The sequence below is a fragment of the Aspergillus japonicus genome, assembly GCF_003184785.1.
Source record: "Aspergillus japonicus CBS 114.51 unplaced genomic scaffold BO86scaffold_79, whole genome shotgun sequence".
In the NCBI taxonomy this organism is placed as follows: domain Eukaryota; kingdom Fungi; phylum Ascomycota; class Eurotiomycetes; order Eurotiales; family Aspergillaceae; genus Aspergillus; species Aspergillus japonicus.
Genome location: NW_020291716.1, coordinates 73586 through 94694, shown reverse-complemented (window position 1 = coordinate 94694; position 21109 = coordinate 73586). Strand labels below are relative to the sequence as shown.

Sequence of the window (21109 nt, the reverse complement as noted above, 5' to 3'; positions counted from 1 at the left end):
CGAGTGAGTTGCTAACGGTACCGACGGCCTTTGGAATCGCTGCGTTGCATCTTTGAAGTTCAGGCGACCGGCATGGGCTCGCATGGTCTTTAGGAGAACCGTGGCCGATGAAACGCTCATCTTCGATTAGGAGGATTGTGCTATACAGGAACGGGAGTAAGTCTGGTGGCTAGCTGAGGTCAGTATGAAACAGACCGATAAGCAGCGACATCAGTTGAGGTGTACGTTGTAGAACAGACCTTGGGGTTTTACCCATGCGCATCCTCCCACGAGCAAGGCCATGGCTTCTATATCCTCGAAGTCCAAGCCTACACCGTACTTCGCGTGGGAGAAGAAGTATATTGTTCAGTGTAGGACGTTTTGGAAGGTGTGTTGGTGGGAAAGAGAGCATCAGCATGTGACCGAAAGTCAAGTGACCAGCCTGAAATTGAAGGTCAAACACTCTGCTGACTTTCGCTAGGCTAGTAGTCCAAAACTCCCTCAACACTGATTCTCACTCTATGATCACGAAGTCCTTCTTTTCTTTTCTTACCTTGTCTGTCTCAGCATGATAGGAGTCTTTCTGTCAGCCTAATTTCTTCCTTCGAATACCCTGCATTCATCACGTAGGCCAAGATCCTTGGTCAAGAAATTGGGCGTTTAAGCGTAGACGCTCAATGGAACTCCCAAGGACACCGACCAATTTGCTCGTGATTGAGCTGTAAGTTTCTCATCATGCAGTTTTCGACGCCTGTTATTCAATTCAACGCTAAAGAGTGTGCGTTGTCCTGCCTAGCCGCCCGAGTCATGGTCCGTGAACTTCTGCTTTGTCTGTACGGAGGACTCTGTCATCAACCGCCTTTCGAACATCGCAAATTGTCCGAGTCGAAGTTTCATAACAACAAATTGTATATAAGAACGAGACTAGGTCTGCGTTTGCAGATACGCCGACTCCGGAGCACATTCGATTTCTGTGTTAGAGGCTTGTCAAAGCCAAATGCAGGGACCGCATGCATCTATTGTCAAAGGGAGGTCTGGATAATGTCCTTGAGACTAAAGATCCGAAGACATTCGGCACAGTTGACCATTTACTTGGCTCTGGCAGGCTACTCCACTAGTGAGCAAGAACCTGATTCAGTTGTATGATTGTTAAGCATGCCTGAACGACCAGTCTTAATCCGACCTCCGATTATGCGGATCAAGACCTGTGGCCACAATACGCAATCATATCACAGACAATGGCCTGGCTCATGAATATTTGCCTATCACACAAGTCCACTGGTGTGTCCGAGTCAATTGTGGGGCAACTTTGTGGGAGTAAAACACCGACGCCGGATAAAGTCCGTTGGCTCGACCTTCGCGTGGCAGAGACTACACATGTCACCTTGATTGCAATTGGAGGCTTAACTCGGGTGCTCGGATGGGCCTGAGGTGAAATGGAAAATTAGCAGGGACCGGTATACTGCAGGAACCGCGCTGGGTCAAAAAGGCGAGGGGTCTTGATTGGCGGCTGGAAGGGGCACAGAACAGCGCCCAATCTAGTTGAAGCTGGGACCACCTTGATTTCAAGTCGTGTGAAGCTTCGGAGCTAGGGCATAGTCCGCGAGAACTGTTGGGTGCGCATGCGAATCTCCTCTCCACTGCTAGCCAGCCTGTTTGTACCGTCACGGCAGTTCATGGAACGGTTTGTGAGTCAGAGTGAACACCAGTTCTCTTCTCAACCAAAGTGTCATATTATTCAAGTCACCTGGCGTTTAATCCGACCGGCAGAAGAAGAACGGAAACGGACAGAAATTTCGTGCCGAGGAGCTGTCACCGCAACAGCATGTTTTACCTCCGACAGCCAAGACCCTAGTGCGGGAATAGCTTCGTTCTCAACCCGATCGGCGGCCAACCTAAAACACTTGCCCCTTGCCCTAACCGCCATGCGACAGTTTCACCCTCACCTTAATTGCTCCGGCGCCTCCGGAAATGGCCCAGTGCGGCAGTGGCCCCGGTCTAGCCTCCTGACCGTTGTTTATGCGACTCCATCACCGCCATCCGTCTCCGATGCCTTCAACAGCTTAAATACACCTTGCTCACCACCCTTCGATGGGAACATTTTCTTTTTCATCAGCAGATCCTTCTTTACTTCCGCCTCTACCACATTCTTTCCTTCGGGCTTCATTGATTGAAGTTCTCACTTTCATTGCGCTGGGTCGCTCATTCTTTAACTCAATCACTTTCATTCTCTAACAAATTTTCTTTACTTTCACCAACTATTTTCGCTATACTCGACAGAATGCGTCAGGCTCAGTCTTTGTCCCTCTTGACGGCTCTACTGTCCGCTACCCGTGTGGCTGGACACGGTCATGTTACCAATGTTGTCGTCAACGGTGTTTACTATGAGGGCTTCGACATCAACAGCTTCCCCTACGAGTCCGACCCTCCTAAGGTGGCCGCCTGGACCACTCCTAACACTGGCAATGGATTCATTTCCCCCAGCGACTACGGTAGCGACGACATCATCTGCCACCAGAATGCCACCAACGCCCAGGCCCACATTGTCGTTGCGGCTGGTGACAAGGTCAACCTCCAGTGGACCGCGTGGCCCGATTCCCACCACGGTCCTGTCCTTGACTACCTCGCTCGCTGCGACGGTGAGTGCGAGACGGTTGACAAGACCACTCTTGAGTTCTTCAAGATTGATGGTGTCGGTCTCATCAGCGACACCGAAGTGCCCGGTACCTGGGGAGATGACCAGCTGATTGCCAACAACAACAGCTGGTTGGTCGAGATCCCCCCGACCATTGCTCCTGGCAACTACGTTCTTCGCCACGAGATCATCGCCCTCCACAGCGCTGGCACTGAAGATGGTGCTCAGAACTACCCCCAGTGTTTCAACCTCCAGGTCACTGGCTCGGGTACCGACGAGCCCGCCGGTACCCTCGGCACCAAGCTCTACACCGAGGATGAGGCTGGCATCGTTGTGAACATCTACGCCTCTCTGTCTTCCTACGCCGTCCCCGGCCCCACCCAGTACAGCGGTGCCGTCTCTGTCAGCCAATCCACTTCGGCCATCACCTCTACTGGAACTGCTGTTGTCGGTAGTGGCAGCGCCGTCGCCACCTCCGCCGCCGCCGCGGCTACCACCAGCGCTGCTGCTTCTTCTGCCGCTGCTGCTACCACTGCCGCTGCCGTTACCAGCGCCAATGCCAACACCCAAATTGCCCAGCCCAGCAGCAGCTCCTCTTACTCCCAGATTGCTGTACAGGTGCCCTCCTCCTGGACCACCCTTGTGACCGTCACTCCTCCCGCCGCCGCTGCCACCACCCCTGCTGCCGTCCCTGAGCCTCAGACCCCCTCTGCCAGCTCTGGTGCCACCACTACCAGCAGCAGCAGCGGTGCCGCTCAGTCTCTGTACGGCCAGTGCGGTGGTATCAACTGGACCGGAGCTACCTCTTGCGTTGAGGGCGCTACTTGCTACCACTACAACCCTTACTACTACCAGTGCATCTCTGCCTAAGCAGGACACTTACTTTCTCTCTAGCTAGATTATCTAGATTACCTCAAATCAGATCTGCTGAACTTGTATATTAGTCTGAATGCTCGGAAAAATGGCTTATATTAAACACTATCTTATTTTTGCTTTTTCTGTTTCCACTGCGATGTAAATTCCTGGTCGTAGTCATGTGCCTTTGAAAATTCCGGCATGCTCATAGCCGAACTGTGTTTTCCCTGCTTAGTGCGCTTGAGCTCAGAAATTTCTGACGGTGAATGCGTGCAGCTTGGTTGCGCTTAGTCGGCGATGGGAAGTATCTGCTGCAGGTTGAAAGACATTTCCCACACATCGCAACACGATCGTCTCTCCATTTTACACAGTGTCGCTTGCTATCCTAGCAGTCTATTTGATATTTCGTTCTCATACTCCTCCTGAGGACCTTGATCTCTCTGATAGATAACATCAGGTAGATATTCAACCACAACTGACAGAAAGCTCTGCTGCAGTGTGATCACAACTGGTAAGTATACATTTATCCGAGACTTTTATCGCGCAACTTGCCCCAACTATATTCCCACAATCTTTAACGAAACATCACGTTCTGACGCATTAAGAAGTTCAGTGGCATCTCTGACAGAGATTACCAGGTTGATAATCAAGTCCATTAAACAGACATCTTGACAGGGATTGTCCCTACAAGTAAGTACCTATCTATCTAAGTCTTTCACAAATGACCTCACTACTAGCCTCAACGTCCTGAACAAAACTTCACGCTCCGACGCATAAAGAAGAAAGATAGGCGCATCTCTGACACGGATTATTAGGACTGTCAGGCGGACATTGAAATCAACAAAAACAAAAGAATATCTTGCACAGCAACTATCTCTACAAGTAGGTGAGCATCCAACTAAATCTTATAAACCATATCACCCACATCCATGAAGCCCTGAACAAAACCTCACACTCCAACGCATAAAGAACAAAGACAGACACATGCAGAAATGCATCAAATCAGGTCGCACAGCTAACAATAAAGCTTACAGAAGATCCGCATAAAGCAAGAACCACGGGCACACTCCAAAGTCTAACGGTTTCTCGAAAGACGCCCCACCCAAAGAGCAAACAGCCCGCAAAATGGAAAAGGATACTAAGGCCCTCGACGCCCCAAAAGAGTACATCTCGAGCCTGCCCAGCAAGAATGTGAGGGCAATGCTCCTTTCGGCTCTCAATGTCTGGTTTCATTTGTCGGCAGCGCAGCTCGCAGGCCTAACAGAGATCATCAGTCAGCTCCACAATGCCTCGCTCATCTTGGACGATATCCAGGACCAATCTCCCATGCGCCGAGGACAGCCCTCCACTCACATGGTCTTTGGAGTTGGCCTGTCCACTAACACCGCGACGTTCATGATTGTTGAGACTCTCCGTAAGGTCGACCTTTTGGTTCGTGGGCAGGCTCAAGCTCAGGCCGAAGATCAGTCCCATGCTCATACCGAGGCTTATGCGCAGGGCCAGGCTGAGGCTCAGAACAAAATCATAACTCCTGACATCGCCTCCTCCCCCTTCTCCATCGAAGCTCAATCCCATCAAGCCCAAGAGATCATGCATACAGGCCTTAAAACCTTATTCACGGGCCAATCCTGGGACCTTTACTGGAAGAGCGAGAATCATTGCCCAACGCGCGAGCAATACCTGGAGATGGTCGCCGGCAAGACCGGAGCTCTATTCCAGCTAGTGGCGAGACTGATGTTCTGCCTTGCCGGCTCGGAGTCTGCGGTCCCTCCTGCTGACCCCCACACCCATTTCAGCCCACACTCAGATGAGGACCAGAAGTCGTTGATAGAAGCATGTGATGCCTTCATGCACGATCTCGGGGTATACTTCCAAGTCCGCGATGACCACCGCAACCTCCAGGATGCATCCTACACGGCCCAGAAAGGATTTTGCGAGGATCTCGACGAAGGCAAGTTTTCATACCCTGTGGTGCTGTGCTGCGAGATCAATTACCTGTTCAAGAAGCCCATTCTGGAGCTGTTTGGCGGGCTCAAGCACAGGAAGGGGGGAATGGAGCCGGAAGACAAACGGAAGGTTTTGGCGATGTTGGATAAGTCCGGAGCGATGGAAGCGACGGAAATCGCCATCAAGGCGTGGGAGGACAAGTTGCTGAAGATGGTCGCGGAGCTGGAGAAACAGTTTGGATGCTCCAACCCCGCGCTGAGGGAGATCTTGGAGAAATTGGCTGCGTAGAGGCAGAGTCGAACCTACATCTCTGGAAAAATCTCCTGCGTTGTTGGCAATGTGGTGGCAATTTGGTGATTGGTATCATGGATGGTGGAGCATGGTGTTCAGGGCATGGGTGGGGACTCGGCGGGGGCTCGGTGTTTGTGTTCTATTGGATTAGATTCCTTTCCTTTGTTTCCTTTTCATGCGATGGGGTTCTTGTTTTTTATTGCAGCAATCTAGATATTCTATCAGGACTGAAATTGATAAGATCTGGTTTTGCCTGAAGGCTTTTGTGAGGACATCATCTGGATAACTGACCACATACTCGCGCCTACTTTGGTAAATGTTCAGTTTGTTATGCGTGAAATGCATAAACAACAACTCACCAGGAACAGGAAACATTCTTTGAGAAACAACCAAGAGGTAAATCCTCTACATCAATAGGAGTGTGGCTAATCGCATAGTGCATTTATCAAGGATGATCCTTCTACTTCCCGTCCGCTGTGTAACTTAGTATGGAAACACCCAGTAGCATCGTTGTAAGTACCATACATAACCAAAGCTTATCTTGTAATATGTTACAGATGCTTTTTTTGTGATTTTCCTCAACAACGGTTTGAATGACCTGGTATGGATAACAATTGGCCATCATACTCAATAAACAGGCAGTAAACCTGGTGAGTGCGATCATGCTAAGCGGTGAGGCACTGCGGGAGAGGCACTCACGTCAGGATGAACCAACCCGCCATCCGGCATCCGGAACCAAACCCCACAAACATGGAAGGCACCACTGCCAGCTGGAGTTCCCCCACTGAAGACCGCCATCCCCCAAGCTTATTATCTCTCCATCCTCCCCACCAGCCCACCCATGACCATACCAAGTTCATTCCCCCCTAGCCTCCCTTAAGCGCAAGCGAAATGTTCAAGTGGCCCCGCATCCAATTCTACGAACTGGGCGACCAATCCTGGCTCCCAGGCTGGCTGCACCAACACGAGCAATTCACCCTCACGCAGCTCTGGCACCTCTCCATCCCCGGATGGAGCCACGGCAGCCTGGCCACACAGGCCTGCACCGTCATTCGTGAGCATCTACCGGATGTGTCGTCGTACTTGTTTGTCGACCTCTGCGCCGGCGCCGGCGGGCCCACCCCGTTGCTCGAACGGGAACTCAATCGAGCCCTCGAGCAGGCCGACGGCAGCGACAGCAGCGCCCAGCCGGTCCGATTTCTACTCACTGACCTTTTTCCTCATCTCGAAGCCTGGAAGGGCATCACCAAGAAGCAGCCCAACATCTCCTATATCCCTTCCGCCGTGGACGCACGGGATGCCCCGCGCTACACCCCCAAAGACCGCAAGGAGTGTCGCATCTTCAACATCTGTTTCCACCACTTTAAGGATGAGGATGCCCAAGGAATCTTGCAAAATGCGGTGGATGAGGCGGATGCGTTTGTGTATGATATTTGAACCCATTCTCCTGATCTTTTGTTTGAACTGGGGAACATGTACTGACATTCAGTAGGATTTTTGAAATCACCGCCAGGAATCTCTGGACCTGCCTGTGCTCCCCGCTGGTTTTCTTCTTCGCATACGCCGTGACGCTGCGCTGGTACTGGTGGTCGCCCGTGCATCTGTTCTTCACGTATGTGGTGCCGGTGACAGCGCTAGCGTTGTGGGTTGATGGGCTCATCTCGTGTCTGCGGACGCGGACGCCCGAGGAGATCTCGGCGCTGCTGCAGCGGCAGGCGGTGGTGGATGTGACTGGGTGGAAGCTTGCCAGTGGAAGCCGGACGGTGCAGTGGCCGTTCATTACATTGCATTATTATGTAGGCGTAAAGGCTACTTAGCCGTAGATTGGATGGTTTGGAAGGGGAGGGGGCGCGGTTGAGGATCTGTGATGGCTGAGGGATTTGACCTCAAACAGCCTGGAGAAGGGACCTTCTCTCCGTGTCTTCTTCTTTGTTCCTATTTTTTCTTTCCCGTTTGATTCTAATCGCATGCTTAATCGTACTTCGTTCGTTTCTTTGTCGGCAGAGTGACCACACGTAGGTGAATTTGGCTAGCTTGTAGCTGGCAAGAGACTTTCTGCATATATAGCCAAGATTAAAGAGAGTAGAGAACATACTGAGGAAGATAACAGCGAAAGAAAAAAGAAACACAAGGAACAGCGAATGAGTCCCGTCTAAATCACGTCCACTCATAAAGTGTTGAGTAAAAATACAGCAAGTCACTTACCAACACAAGATGTACATTACTGTAACTTTAGTTACAGTAGTTAAACAAACACGAAACCCCCCCTGCACCGAGCGGAAAAGCGGAAAGCGGGCTGGGTGGTCCAAGCGTCCCTCCCGCTCCGTCCGCCCATCCCCCATCATGCCATGCCATCTATCCCTCCCATCTCTCCATCCATCCTACTCCAACAATCTCCGCATTCACTACCTCATTTCCTAAATACGCCATGAGGATAATAATCATAGGCGCCGGCCTCGGCGGCCTCACCACCGCCATCGCCTGCACCCAGCAAAACCTCGACGTCCTCGTCCTCGAGAAGTCCCCCCACCTGCAGACCGCCGGCGCGGGCATCCAGATCCCGCCCAACGGCACGCGCGTCATGCGCGATCTGGGCCTCCTCCCCAAACTTCTGCACGAGGGAGGGGGAAAAGTCCTCGAGCACGTGGATTTCCGTCGCTACGCGTCGGGCCAGATCCTCCGGTCTATGCCCTTTGGGGCAGGGATTGTCGCGGAGTTCGGGGCGCCGTGGTTGATCATCCATCGGGCCGATTATCATCGCGTGCTGCATGAGGAGGCTGTTCGGCTAGGAGTGGAAGTCAGGCTGGGGGTTGAGGTGGAGGGGGTGGATTTTGAGGGTCCGGCGGTGCTTTTGGCGGGTGGGGAGCGCGTGCCCGGGGATGTGGTTTTGGGGGCTGATGGTTTGTCTTTCTCTGTTTTCTTTTTTTTTTTTTTTTTGTGGTTTTCACTCAGGGGAAAGGAGGGGTTGCTGATACTCTGGGTAGGACTCTGGTCGCAGGTTCGTGGGTGGGTGGTCGGTGGAGATGGCGCGATGCCCCAGGAGACCGGCGATTTGGCGTATCGGGCGGTGATCCCGAGGACGGAGCTTGAGGCGCTTGGGGATGAGAAGGTGGACGAGCTGTGTCGGCTCGTGGCGGTCACTAGCTACCTCGGGCCCCGGAAGCATACTATCTTTTACCCCGTGCGGGGCGGGAGGGAGTTTAATCTGGTTCTGCTGCGGCCGGATGATTTGCCGTCGGGGAGGAGGAGGGAGGAGGCGGAGGTGCAGGAGATGCGCGAGAGTTATGCTGGGTGGGATCCGACGTATGTTGTCTCTTCTTTGTGGAGTGGATTGTGCGAATTGGGGATTTGTCGGAGGAGCACTGACAAGCTGCTAGATTGGAAAAGCTACTATCGCGCGTCACTTCGGTCTACAAGTGGAAGCTGACCCAGCTCCCGGAGCTGCCTACATGGACGAAGGTTTGGGTCCCGTGCTGGCTGTTGTACAGGGTGCTGACTGAAACACAGGGTCGAGTGGCTCTTCTCGGAGACGCTTGTCATCCTACCCTGCCGTATCAGGCTCAAGGAGCGGCGATGGCTGTTGAAGATGGAGCCGTCATTGGTAGACTCCTTGGGCTTTTGCAGAGCCATCTATTGCAGTCCGAGTCCCAGGGAAAGGGGATGTCTACCGCAGATAGCGTTGCTTCGATACTGAAACTTTACGAACAAGTCCGGAAAGGACGCACAACACGCAATGTGCGGGCGGCGCGCATCAACCGGTTCCTACTCCACATAGCAGACGGGATTCTGCAAAGGCTCCGCGACTTCTTGCTGACGTATATGGGCGTCACTCGCGAGAGCGACTGGAGTTGGCTTTTCTCTTTCTCAATGAGACAGACGTTGGGTCTTGATGTCATTCGTGACTGTGAGGCTGCGTTTGAGGAGTGGGTGCGAATCGGGAGCTAAAGAGGTCGAACGGATACAAGGCTGATTGGACTCTTTATACCCTTCTTACACCAGGCAGTCTCGAACATCAGGCATGCCTGCATTAGTGCAGCCACCACTGCCAAGAGAATCGTAGGCGCACCAAGCAAACATTAAAGCACAGCCTCGAGGTTGTCTTCCGTGACAAGGCTGACATCATCATATCAGCTGCTATACTCTGATCGAGGCCCAAGTTCCCGGAAGGACCACACCAACAAGAATGGCATCCCCTTCCCCAAATATCTTGGTCCCCGTACGACGAGCAGCAGACGAAGACAAAGCACTGGCGCCGGCATATGATTATTCCTCAAACCATTATGCCGAGCAGAGATAGCGCTCTTATATCCAGCAGTTCATGGCGGAAAATGGCATCAATGGTTACTCAATCTTATCATGCATCACTGCCTTTTGCAAATACTCAGTCACGCGGAAGTAACCGAGAGTATCCTCTATTTGGGATATCATTCCCCTGTGATGCAGGTTGACGGATCTCCGACACAATCTGTCGCGTTGACTACCTGATTTACCGCCAAATACGCGCGGTATCCCTGGAAGCAAAGAACAAAGGGAACCGGCCAAACCACCAACATCGTACTAAGGATTCAACCCCTTCGAGGAATTCTTGCATACTCTCAAAAAGAAGCAAAAGGGGAGAGATGTCCGTGTCAAGTCCCTAGAGGTGGCCGTGGGTTCAAGGCCCGCCTGGGCCCCCGTCAGCTATTGTTGTAGGGACCGGGTATACATTTGTCTCCATCCATAAGCTACAAAATTATGGAACGTTCTTATCATTCGGGACGATGGCGCATCTGGGAGCGCGTCAGACTGAAGATCTGGAGGTGGCCGGTTCAAGCCCGGCTCGTCCCATTCTTTTTGGTTTCGTTTTGGCCCTTTCTCTCTGCCTGGGCTTATTGTGTCTACTTGGTGGTGTCACTGAAGATTTGGAGGTGATCGGTTCAAGCCCGGCTCGTCCCATTATGTCTTTTTTTCCTTTCCGTCTGTCATGGTGTGTATAGTGTCGACAATGGGTCTGTTGTGTCTTTGTATGCTGAGGTAGACCGTCTCACTGCAACATCTCACCCTCGTCAGAGTGATTTATGCTCCGCAACTGGGTCGGTGGAGGGTGAGGATGGCTACATTCGTCGGGCGTGCTTTCCGATCATCGACGAACCGACGTATTGCCAGCTTGGGGTTGGCCCCTTGAGGTTCACCCTACGGCGACGCGCAACCTGGGCCTCTTGGACACGTTGCCCCTCTTGAGACACGTCTTCTGCAATCCCAGCCTGGGAGCTTAGAATGACTTTCTTGAACGGGAGAAGCTTGTACATTGTCGTGGATAAGCCTGCCGTGGTAGAATCGCTACACGCAATGAACCTCTAATCGGATGCGGACGGAGACGTTCTGAGGTAAATAAAAGAATGGGATAACCCGGCCTTGAGGGAGTCCAAATCTCAGGCCTTATAGTAGTCAAGGAAGAAAATTGATCTTGGGCAGGCGACCATTGGTGTAAGCTCTGCTGGTCACCATGTGCATTGTTGTGTTTTTGGCTAAGTTGGTTTTCGGGTACGACACAGCATAGGCCGTTGGCGGGTTCGTCGTCGCGCTGGTTGCACTTCTGCGGTCTGAAGGAAACCACCTCAGAAGCCAATCTTGCTGGGGAGAATTTCTGATGGCTATCAGACTGGCACCATCATCCAAATCAGAGAAACAATAGGGGCACGTCGAGAGTGACAGATATCCTGGTAAGGTGAATTGCTGGCTGTATAATTAGAGAGCGGATGGTCTAGAGGTGTGATTACTGACTGACTATGAGGGGTCGATTGCAAAAAGAAAAATAGGTCTTATTACTCTGAAAGGAATTTCAACATGGGTTTCTATTTCACCCAGGAAGAGGACTGCTCTCTCATCACGGATGGAAGTTCATTTGACACTACAAGCCAGAAGAAATTGTGGTCAACCGTCAAGATAAGGAGAAAACAATAACTCATCAAGGATCAGCCAGTAGCTCTCAAGTGTCTTCAACCCATAGTTCTGACTGTAGCAGCGGCATCGAATTCTGCTGGGTCTGCTGGGTCTGATGGTACTGCTGCTGCTGCTTGTTCAGTTTGTACTGCTCGTAGAGTTGGCGGAGGTGAGTCTCCTGCTCTAAAACCTGCTGCCTGTTCTGCTGGTAGTGCTGGAACAGATGGAGGAGGTGGCGGAAAAGGCGCTCCTGCTCTAAGTCCGGTTGCTGTGCACCTTGCTGCACACCCTGTTGCTGCACACCTGGCACACCCGGCACACTCTGCACAACCGGCATATTCATCTGATCCACCCCCTGCAGCAGCTGCTGCATCTGGAACTCTTCCCACTCCTCGCGCAACCGCGCCCCCTCCGCGCTCATCTCGCTCCGGAGCCACCACCCCGTGCCACAAGCCGGACACCCGAACGCCAGCATGCGGCCGGCCCTTGCCGCCATTCTATACATCCCTTCGAGGCAGGCATCATGCCAGGCGCTGCGTCCGCACGCCCTCATCGGACACATCCAGAGTCGCGTGTCGGCGTCGCTGTGGTCGTGGTCCCGGCACAACCCGCAGACCACGTCCGGGGGCGTCTCGTGTATATAGGCCCACCTGACGCGGACTTCCATTTGTTGGCGGGCGTCGCGGGAGAGGGTGGCTAGCTTGCGTAGGTTCGAGTGGAAGAATACGCGCATCGCCTCGACGCCTATCACCTCGACGCCTATCTCCTCGGTCATTTTCTCGTTCTCAGATGAGGATTAGAGGAAGTCACTCACTGGACTGTTGGGGGTTGTCACTTTTGTGGGGTGGTGTTTAGGTTTTCTTGTTCGTGTGGTAGCCGTACAAGTACTGTTGGGGTTTGGATCCCTGGGGTGGTTATTCGGGCAGTATTTTTATATGCACGCGTTATTGGGTTGGGAAGAGGAAGGTGCCTTGGAGGACTGGTGATTTTCAAAGGTAGGCATTTGTACTTGGGCGTTATTGTGTGGTTTGGAGGAGGTTTTCGCTGTGTCTCGTTGTTGCCGTGCTGCCCTTTGGTGTGTTCTTTCTGTTTTGGGTGAAGGTTCCCTTGGAGGTTTCTTTTTGATCTCTGAAGATTTAGAGTCTTGGTCGTTGTGTTTGTAATGCGTTTCAGGATTGTATCTTTTCAATTACCGGGTGGGTTTGAGTAGTAGTGAAGTGAGCTTCTCTTGGTGAGTTCTATCTCATGGGCATGTTGGGTCGTTGCAACTGATAAACTCTGGGGATGGGTCATGTAGAACAAGTCAATTGTGTCTTTGGTACCTAGCTTTCACTAACGAGGTTATATACACATAACTGTCTTGTGGTAGACTGCTTCAAATTATATAGCTGGATTACTCAGAAATACCGACAGTCCCCAATGATTCGCTATACACAAAGCCAAAGTGATTTTAAGAATAAATTATTCACTATGTAGCATGGAATGTGGAGGGATTGAATAGTAAGCTATCCAGTAGGCCGGTAGCTGGTTCAGTAAGTTACCTGGGAACCTGCATCTTTTCCTGATGCCAGACCCTTAGCTCCCGACCTCTTCCTAGCGGTAGAAATATCTTGCTTCTTACCGCAACTTCTTGGTTGTGAAGACATTGTTTGTATGGTTACACAAGAGTAGTGCATTACTCCAGTTATAGACTAGTATAGCAAGCTATCACTAGCCTTTTGCATCTTGTAACCTACCTGGAAGAAGTCTGTCTAGCGAGGTAAGCTCCGATAGTTAAAGACTTGAATCACACATCGTCTTCACCCTCCAAAGTACATCCCCACCCTCCGCCACCCGGACTATTCACCTCCATCAACTCCCCAGCCTCCAACGCCAACGCCGCCTTCCCCCCAAGCGACAGCTTCTCATGCCCCGTCCTCCCCTCATTCCACCTATACACAAAGTTCGTCCCCACAGACCCCTCCCCGCCGCCCTCCATCCCATACGGCGCAAACACCCGGCGATCACTGAGAATACTGAACCGCAAGGGCACCCGCGCCTCAATCAGTCTCGTGGCGCCGTCCCCACCGCGGAACTTCCCGCGTCCACCCGTGCCGCGGTTCACCGCATGCCGCCGCACGATCACCGGGGTGCGCTTCTCCACGACCTCGGCGTCCGTGATCTTGGTATTGGTCGAGTGGCACTGGATGGCGCTCTCGCCGTGCCACGTGGGGCCGGCGCCGCACCCGCCCCCCACAGTCTCCCCGTAGTTCCAGCCGGGGGTGATCGTCCCGGTGACGGGATCCTTTCCGCCGAGTCCCCAGCCAAAGCTGTTGGCGCAGCCGGAGAAGGCGGCGCACCGGCCGAAGGCGCGGAGGATAGTGTCGATGACGCGTTGGCTGGCGAGGGTGCTGCCGCAGATGGCGACGGCGGCGCTGGGGCGGAGGATCGAGCCCCGCGGGATGCGGATGTCGATGGGCGCCAGGCAGCCGTCGTTCAAGGGGATGTCCTCGTCGATGAGGCAGCGCGTCGTGTAGATGACGGCCGAGTGCGTGATGGAGATCGGGCAGTTGTAGTTGCCCCAGCTCTGCGGGCCGGTGCCCGTGAAGTCGTAGATGGCTCCGCCGGTGGTCGGGTCGATCGTGATGGTCACCTGGATGCGGGTGCCGTCGTCGAAGTGGTCGACTGCCGTCAGCGGGGCGGGGTGCTGGGCGCTCAGGGTGCGGAAGAAGCGGCGGACCGCGGCTTCGGCATTGGATTGGATCCCGTGCATGTGGCAGTGGACGGTGGGGAGGGTGAATTGGTCGCAGAGGTGCTGGAGGAGGAGGATACCGCGTTGGTTGGACGCGATCTGGGCTTTAAGGTCGGAGATATTGTCGTTGATCCGTCGGCTGGGGCTGCAGCCTGGGTGGTCGCCGGCGGCTTCGAATGCTGCTCGGACTGCGTCTTCGAGGAAGACGCCGTTGTCCACGATCTTGAGGGATTGCACGTTTAGCCCTTCTTCCCAGAGCTCCTTGGAGTCGGGCATCATGGCTGTGATTCCCTTGCCTCCGATGTCGGTGTGGTGACCTCGCGAGGCGACGTAGAATGCTAGAGTTCCGTTCTCGCCAGTGAAGACTGGACTGATAACGGTGAGATCTGGGAGGTGGGTCCCGCCGCATTCTGGATGGTTGGTAAGAAGAACATCTCCCGGTTGAAGCTTGCCTTCCCAGAGACGGTGTTGGTACTGGATCGCGTACTGCATGCTTCCAAGGTGGATGGGAATGTGAGGAGCATTAGCTACAAGCTTGCCATCTGGAGAGAATATGGCACAGGAGAAGTCCAGACGTTCTTTGATGCTGGTTGAAATTGAGGTACGCTGCAAGGTGTTACCCATCTGCTCGGCGATTGCCATAAAGCGGTGGGAGAAGATGGAGAGCTGGATCGGATTGGTGCTCTGGGACTCTACCCGAGAGCTCTCATCTGGTTTGCGGTCGATTGCCTCGAGAACAATATGCTCGGGCAGAATGTATGCCTCCCAGTCAGGCTCCACAAATATGGTCTGTGTTGCGTCGATAATAATCGCTGGGCCTTCAAGGACGGTGAAATGACCAATGGTCTCCAAAGTATAGTATGGAATCCTCTGCCAGGAGGTCTCAAGGAAGACTCTCTGCGAACCTTGAGATCTAGCTTCTTTCCGGTGGACCTTGGCCTCGTCTAGGGCCTTGAAAGGCGACGCGGAGTTTGCTTGCCATCCCTCGGCTCCACCAGTCCCACGTACTTGCAACGCGTCGACAATGATGGGCCGATCTAGTGTGAAGGCGAATTCGCGGCGATGTGTCTCTCGAAATGCGGCGCCGTATTCCTCGTCAGCCGGCTTGGAGATGATTAGATTAGTGTCAGTCCCTTGATACCTCAAACTTAACGACTCATCAAAGCGCACTGACTCGACCCTCGCTCCTTGAGATACTAATTCATCCGTGACTCTATCTTTTAAGGCAGCGAATCGAACGTTCAGATTGGGAAGGATTGATGGATCAAACGTGGCAACAGATGGTTCGATGGCCTCTGCTTGCAACTCCGTTTTTGAAATACCAACCGCAGATAGAATTGACGAATACTTGTGGATAAGAATGCGCCTGATACCCAGCCGACTGGCAATTGAACAGGCGTGCTGGCCACCCGCTCCCCCAAAGCTCACAAGATTATGGTGTTCGGGATGAAAGCCGCGAGCCTCGGTGGCATTTCGTATCGGGCGGCTCATGGTCTCGTTTGCAACATTCAAGAAGCCAAGCGCAGTTTCTTCCGGACTGAGAGTCTGCCCCGTTTGCTCATTGATCTCCCTGGTAATCTCTTTAAATTTGCGGGCCGTAATCTCATAATCAAGCGGCTGGTCGGCGTTCGGTCCGAAGATCGAGGGGAAAGAGGACAGCACCAATCTCCCCAGAAAGAGGTTCGCATCTGTAACAGTCAAAGGTCCCCCTTTCCGGTAGCAGGCAGGCCCCGGATGTGCCCCTGCACTCTCGGGACCAACCACAAACAGTCCGTTTCGGGCGAAGAGGATCGACCCTCCACCAGCGGCCACTGTAGCAATATTCAACATCGGGATGGTTATAAGGCGGCCGGCTATCGTCGTCTCACTGAGGTAATCGTAAGTTCCATCATATCGTGAGACATCAGTACTGGTCCCACCCATGTCGAAGCCGATTATGGGAGTGGGATTGCTAGGATCGAAGCATGTCTTCGCTATCCCAACCACTCCTCCAGCGGGACCACTGAGGAGAGCTTCGTTTCCTCGAAACTTTCGGGATGACCGCAGTCCTCCATCGGAGCACATAAAATCAACCCGTTGTGGTAGGACAAAAAACCCATCTTCGAAGTCGGCGACGTATCGTTGAACGATCGGGTACAGAAATGCTTCGGAGCACACCGAGTTACTCCGGCGGAGATACTTGATGGCAGGGCTGACTTCAGCTGAAGTAGTAACATATTTGAAACCAAGCTCTCGAGCCAAGGTGGCTGTAATTTCCTCGTGCCCCGGGTGAAGATATGAGTGCATGAATGCGATCGCCACAGAGTCATACTTCTCTGCCTTCAGCTCGCGCAGGGTCTCGCGAACCGCTTCGACATTTAGGGGCTGAATCACCCGGACGATTTCGCCACTAGCCGTTTGGACCAGTTCTGGGTCGGAAATAGCCCTTGAAGCGTCCAGCGGGAACGGATTGAGATCATAATCATCGATCGTAATTCTCTCGTTGACCTCTACAGCCTTGTGGTGAAGAGGCGTAGACTTCCGGACATTGAGGTCGAAGAGCCTCGGTCGAGTCTGGTCTCCGATGGTGCACACATCTCGGAAGCCCTGGGTGGCCACGAAGGCAAATTTCTCGCCTTTGCCCTCTAAGAGCGCATTTGTAGCGATCGTGGTACCGATGCGACAAGATGCAATGCGTGAGCCGTCTAGCTTGGCCGATTTGGGGATGCTACGACCCTCGATGGTTTCCAGGGCACGCCGGATGGCCTCGGTCGGGGCATCGCGATAGTTGGCTGGATCTTCGGAGAGTAGCTTGAATACGAGATCTGGCTGGCCTGCAATTTGGACCAACACATCGCAGAATGTGCCACCGCGATCTAAGTGCAATGGTTAGCTATCTGACTTGAGCCATACCCAGGAGTGAATTGTTGTTTTCTCACCAATCGCAATGTTGATGTCGGGGGAATGCATGACGACGTGGAGAACCTCGAGGGTGGTGTCGCGCAACTTCTCTTCCGAGAAGGAACACGGCTGGTAATGTTTTCAACGCAGAGATATCACTTCTTCTCCCGAGTTAAGTACTTTACTGCACTTCTCATTGTGCCTCTCATGACTCGAATCGGGGTAGTTCGGGAGAAGTCCGACCAGCGGCAAATGACACCATCCGCCCGCTTGATAGCGACAGGCGTTATCTCCCCACTCATCTACCATATCGCTCCCTCCCACGAGGTTGACCTTTGATCTCCACATCGGCAACATGCCGCCCAAAATTACCAAGAGAAGTCGTGTCTTCCAGAGTGACCGATTTCGTCTGCTTCGCTCTCCCTCAGTAGACCCCGCCAGCTTCAACAGTCACAATAGAAGCAACTCCCACCCCGCGTGCGATCGGTGTCGAGGCATGAAGAAGAGATGTGATAGGTCGCGTCCTGACTGTGCTTCATGCATTCACGCCGGTCGGAAATGCTCGTACCCCGGTGGACGAGATGAGGTGGAAGCGCTGCAGGCCCGACTGGATAAGTTGACAGAACATGTCAGAGAGCTTGAAGCAGTGCGAACACCGCAGGTTGGCTTGGCGCAGCGCCTAATCGAGCCACATGGGCCGGTTGCAAGTCCAATTGTGTTGGTTGAGGCGTTCCTGCATCATGTTTACCGGGCGTATCCTTTCCTCGATAAGGAGAGGATTTTGCGAGCGGCAGTGGACGTACCCAACGATAGCCCTGAGGATGACGCAATGGTCAGTTTGAGCTGACCTACACTTTTTATACGACACTCTTAACATGAAAAGACAGATTTTGTACATGGTGATGGCAATCGGCCATACAAGTCTCGAGCGATCAGGAAAGGCCCCAAGTGCAGAGACTGCCGGCTTTACGATCGCATATGCCGAGATCCTGCAGCGATGCACTATGGAGGAGAGCATCTATTCGGTTCAAATCCTGATTCTCTTGGCTTTATACTCCCTTTTCGATCCACAAGGCCCGTCCACTTGGACCATTGTGGGCATCATCACTCGCCAAGCCGTGAGCCTGGGCCTCACTCGACCGGGGTTGTTGGAGGACGGCTTAACCCCACAGACCGTCCAGCTCCGTCGCCGCCTATTCTGGAGTATTTTTGTCCTAGACCGGATGATGGCGGTGTCAGTCGGGCAGTCCCCGGGTCTCACAGTTGAGGACGCCATGATTCCTTTGCCAACTATCACGGTTGAAGAATTCGCCACGCCAGAGAGGGCTGAGGTGGCTGCCATGCTGCAAGTCAGTCGACATGTTATCGAGCTGCGCCAACTAGAAGCACGGATTCTCTCCACAGTGCATCTGACCGGCGGATGTTTACCCGGGGAGAAAGCTCCCTTCGATTGCAGCACCATCACGGCCAAACTGCGGTTGGACATAGAAGACTGGTACAGTCAAGGCTGCCTGATCTCCCGACCGGAGCCTGACAATGTGCGCGTACACGATACCATGGGCTGGTTAAATGCGCGATACTATCATTTGCTTCTGCTGCTGCATTATCCATGTCGGTTTAATGTTCGTTCCGACGTCAATGGGATCTTTCGTGTCAGATCCCTGCTGGAACTGGTAAGGAAGTTTCTACAGTACAATCGAGTTCTCCTTAGTAGCCGACAATTGCCGTTGAACCGGATCACGCTAAATCGGCTGGTACCAGCCTGTTTGGTATTGCTGCATTGCTTTGCGTCCGACGCAGACTTGGCCGATCCCATCCGAATCGAGACCCGAGTCTGTATAGATATTCTAGGAAGCTTTCCACCACAGTGGCGACAGGCACATCATTTGGTAGGCATAATGCGAAAGCTAGAAGAAATCCTTCCAGGGCCTGCTATTGGTGTCGGTGATGATAGCGTGCAGTCATCACGGCTGGAGATGTTATCCTTGCTGGGCGACACTCTAGGCCGGGCCAATTGTTACCAGGATATCGTTAGCTGGGAAGAGCCAACGGGCCTCAGCTTCGCTCGGATGGAGGGGCAGTCCCCGAAATTTGCGCCACCCTTATCTCGTTTGAACGAGCCAGACGTTGTTTGCTCTTTCTTCTAACTTCTCGTGGCTAGAACACCGTCGGCCCCGCTCCGAAGACGGGCGCTACTGCAGTTCCTAATGGGGGAATTTATGTCGGATTGCACCATCTGCAAGATGTATGTTATCAGTAGAAGTTACCTGATGCGCCTTGTATAAAGTCACGTCGAATTCACGATGGGACGAAAAGATGTATTGTGTCGCAACTGTACGATGTCGTCGATTGATTCCGATTCGGGGAAACGGCCTCCAGCGGTTGTCACGGAACTTCCGCCGCGGCGGCGACGATGGGCGCTCCTCCACTGGCACGAGCCCAATACATCCAAAGAAGAAAAATGGCTCATCTTCAAACTAGACTGGTTCTTGTTGAGCTATAGCTGCTTGTGTTTCTTCATCAAACAGCTTGACGGCAACAATGTGACGAATGCCTATGCGTCCGGAATGGCTAGCGATCTGCACTTCGGCCCAGGTAATGAACTCAGCTGGATGAACACATACTTCAACGCCGGCGTCATCATCGGCGGACCATTCTCGAACCTAATTCTCACTAGCGTGCGCCCGCGCTTCTGGCTGCCGTTTTGTCTCTTCGCGTGGTCCCTTTTCGTGCTGTTCCTGTTCAAATGCAACACGGCCCACGAATTCTACGCGCTTCGGTTTTGCATCGGCCTGTTCGAGTCCGCAGCGTGGCCTGGAATCCAATACGTGCTGGGATGCTGGTATACCAAATCGGAGATGGCACGCCGGAGCGGCCTGTTTGTTATGTCCGGGGTGCTGGGTCAGATGTTCTCCGGGTATCTGCAAGCTGGTCTGTATCGTGGAATGGATGGGAAGGGAGGGATGCCCGCGTGGCGATGGCTCTTCATTTTCGACTTCGTTCTGGCGGTACCGGTTGCCGCCTACGGGCTGGCCTTCTACCCGGATACCCCCGAGACAACGCAGGCATTTTATCTGAGCGACTGGGAGCGCAAGCGCGCGATTGAGCGGATTGCAGAGGACGGTCGGACTCCACTCAGCCAGCATCGACTACTGGACTGGAGCGTGATCCGGCGGGTGCTGGGCAGTTGGCAGCTTTACGTCTTCTCGATGGCGTATTGTCTCTGGACGTTGACGTGCGGATCGTATGTCATGCAGTATTTCACACTGTGGCTGAAGTCCACGGGCGATTACTCCGTACCGCAGATCAACTCCCTCCCGACTTGCATGGGCGCGATCAACTTCGTGTTTATGGTGGCGACCGGGTATCTTGTGGATTTCTTTGGCGAGAAGGGCCGGGGGCCGGTGTGCTTTGCAGTGGGATGTTTGTTGACCTTCTGCTTCGCGGTGCTGACAGCGTGGGATGTATCGGAGCGATTTAAGATGGCGGTGTTTATTCTTAGCGGATGTTATGGGTGTTATACCCCCCTGTTGGCGGGCTGGGTCAATTCTGTCTGCGGCGGAGATCAGCAACTGCGCGCTTTCGTTCTGGCATTTATGGTCTCGTTAGGCCAGGCTGTGGTCATACCGTTCCAACAGTTTCAATTCCCCAGCAGCCAGGCGCCTGAGTTCAAGAAGACGCATGGGTGGGCCAGTGGGCTGGCGTTTGTGGTTGCTCTGACGTTGTGGACGGGAGTTGGCATAGATACAGTGCAGCGGGTCGTGCAGCGGAGGAAGAAGACAGGGGGCATCACGTAATCTCTTAGTGCTAACTTATTAGTGAAACCACCGATATAAGAACTCGATACTTGCCCACGTTCTCTCAGAATT

The 21109-nt window shown here is 53.3% G+C and overlaps 7 protein-coding genes and 1 non-coding gene across 8 annotated transcripts; 6 read left to right on the top strand and 2 right to left on the bottom strand.

The window, feature by feature from the left end:
• Positions 1-2031: 2031 nt before the first annotated feature.
• BO86DRAFT_347963 (family 61 glycosyl hydrolase) lies at positions 2032-3526 on the top strand. Its single transcript, XM_025669294.1, has one exon. It carries the CDS (start codon positions 2261-2263, stop codon positions 3482-3484), a length of 1224 nt encoding a protein of 407 aa, XP_025523063.1. The 5' UTR covers positions 2032-2260; the 3' UTR covers positions 3485-3526.
• A 1068-nt stretch (positions 3527-4594) lies between these two features.
• Positions 4595-5704, top strand: BO86DRAFT_441266 (FPP/GGPP synthase family protein; the record flags this gene model as incomplete). Its single annotated transcript, XM_025676244.1, has 3 exons — positions 4595-4904; positions 5034-5233; positions 5291-5704. The coding sequence occupies 3 exons, from the start codon at positions 4595-4597 to the stop codon at positions 5702-5704; spliced, it is 924 nt and encodes a 307-aa protein (XP_025523062.1).
• Positions 5705-6598: 894 nt separating this feature from the next.
• On the top strand, positions 6599-9652 carry BO86DRAFT_323919 (putative salicylate hydroxylase; the record flags this gene model as incomplete). The annotated part of the gene is made up of 7 exons (XM_025668447.1): positions 6599-7131; positions 7200-7509; positions 7807-7852; positions 7985-8018; positions 8141-8607; positions 8692-9010; positions 9196-9652. The coding sequence occupies 7 exons, from the start codon at positions 6599-6601 to the stop codon at positions 9650-9652; spliced, it is 2166 nt and encodes a 721-aa protein (XP_025523061.1).
• Positions 9653-10461: 809 nt separating this feature from the next.
• Positions 10462-10534, top strand: BO86DRAFT_t287. Its single transcript has one exon. It is a non-coding gene; the product is annotated as a tRNA-Phe (tRNA).
• A 1141-nt stretch (positions 10535-11675) lies between these two features.
• Positions 11676-12404, bottom strand: BO86DRAFT_383247 (uncharacterized protein; the record flags this gene model as incomplete). Its single annotated transcript, XM_025670832.1, has 1 exon — positions 11676-12404. The coding sequence occupies one exon, from the start codon at positions 12402-12404 to the stop codon at positions 11676-11678; it is 729 nt and encodes a 242-aa protein (XP_025523060.1).
• A 1011-nt stretch (positions 12405-13415) lies between these two features.
• Positions 13416-17367, bottom strand: BO86DRAFT_413346 (putative 5-oxoprolinase; the record flags this gene model as incomplete). Its single annotated transcript, XM_025674733.1, has 2 exons — positions 17279-17367; positions 13416-17215 (listed from the first exon to the last, which is right to left on the bottom strand). The coding sequence occupies exons 1-2, from the start codon at positions 17307-17309 to the stop codon at positions 13416-13418; spliced, it is 3831 nt and encodes a 1276-aa protein (XP_025523059.1). The 5' UTR covers positions 17310-17367.
• Positions 17368-17567: 200 nt separating this feature from the next.
• On the top strand, positions 17568-19662 carry BO86DRAFT_347951 (uncharacterized protein). The gene is made up of 2 exons (XM_025669293.1): positions 17568-18072; positions 18128-19662. Exons 1-2 carry the CDS (start codon positions 17596-17598, stop codon positions 19385-19387), a joined length of 1737 nt encoding a protein of 578 aa, XP_025523058.1. The 5' UTR covers positions 17568-17595; the 3' UTR covers positions 19388-19662.
• Positions 19580-21037, top strand: BO86DRAFT_323882 (major facilitator superfamily transporter; the record flags this gene model as incomplete). Its single annotated transcript, XM_025668445.1, has 1 exon — positions 19580-21037. The coding sequence occupies one exon, from the start codon at positions 19580-19582 to the stop codon at positions 21035-21037; it is 1458 nt and encodes a 485-aa protein (XP_025523057.1).
• Positions 21038-21109: the final 72 nt, after the last annotated feature.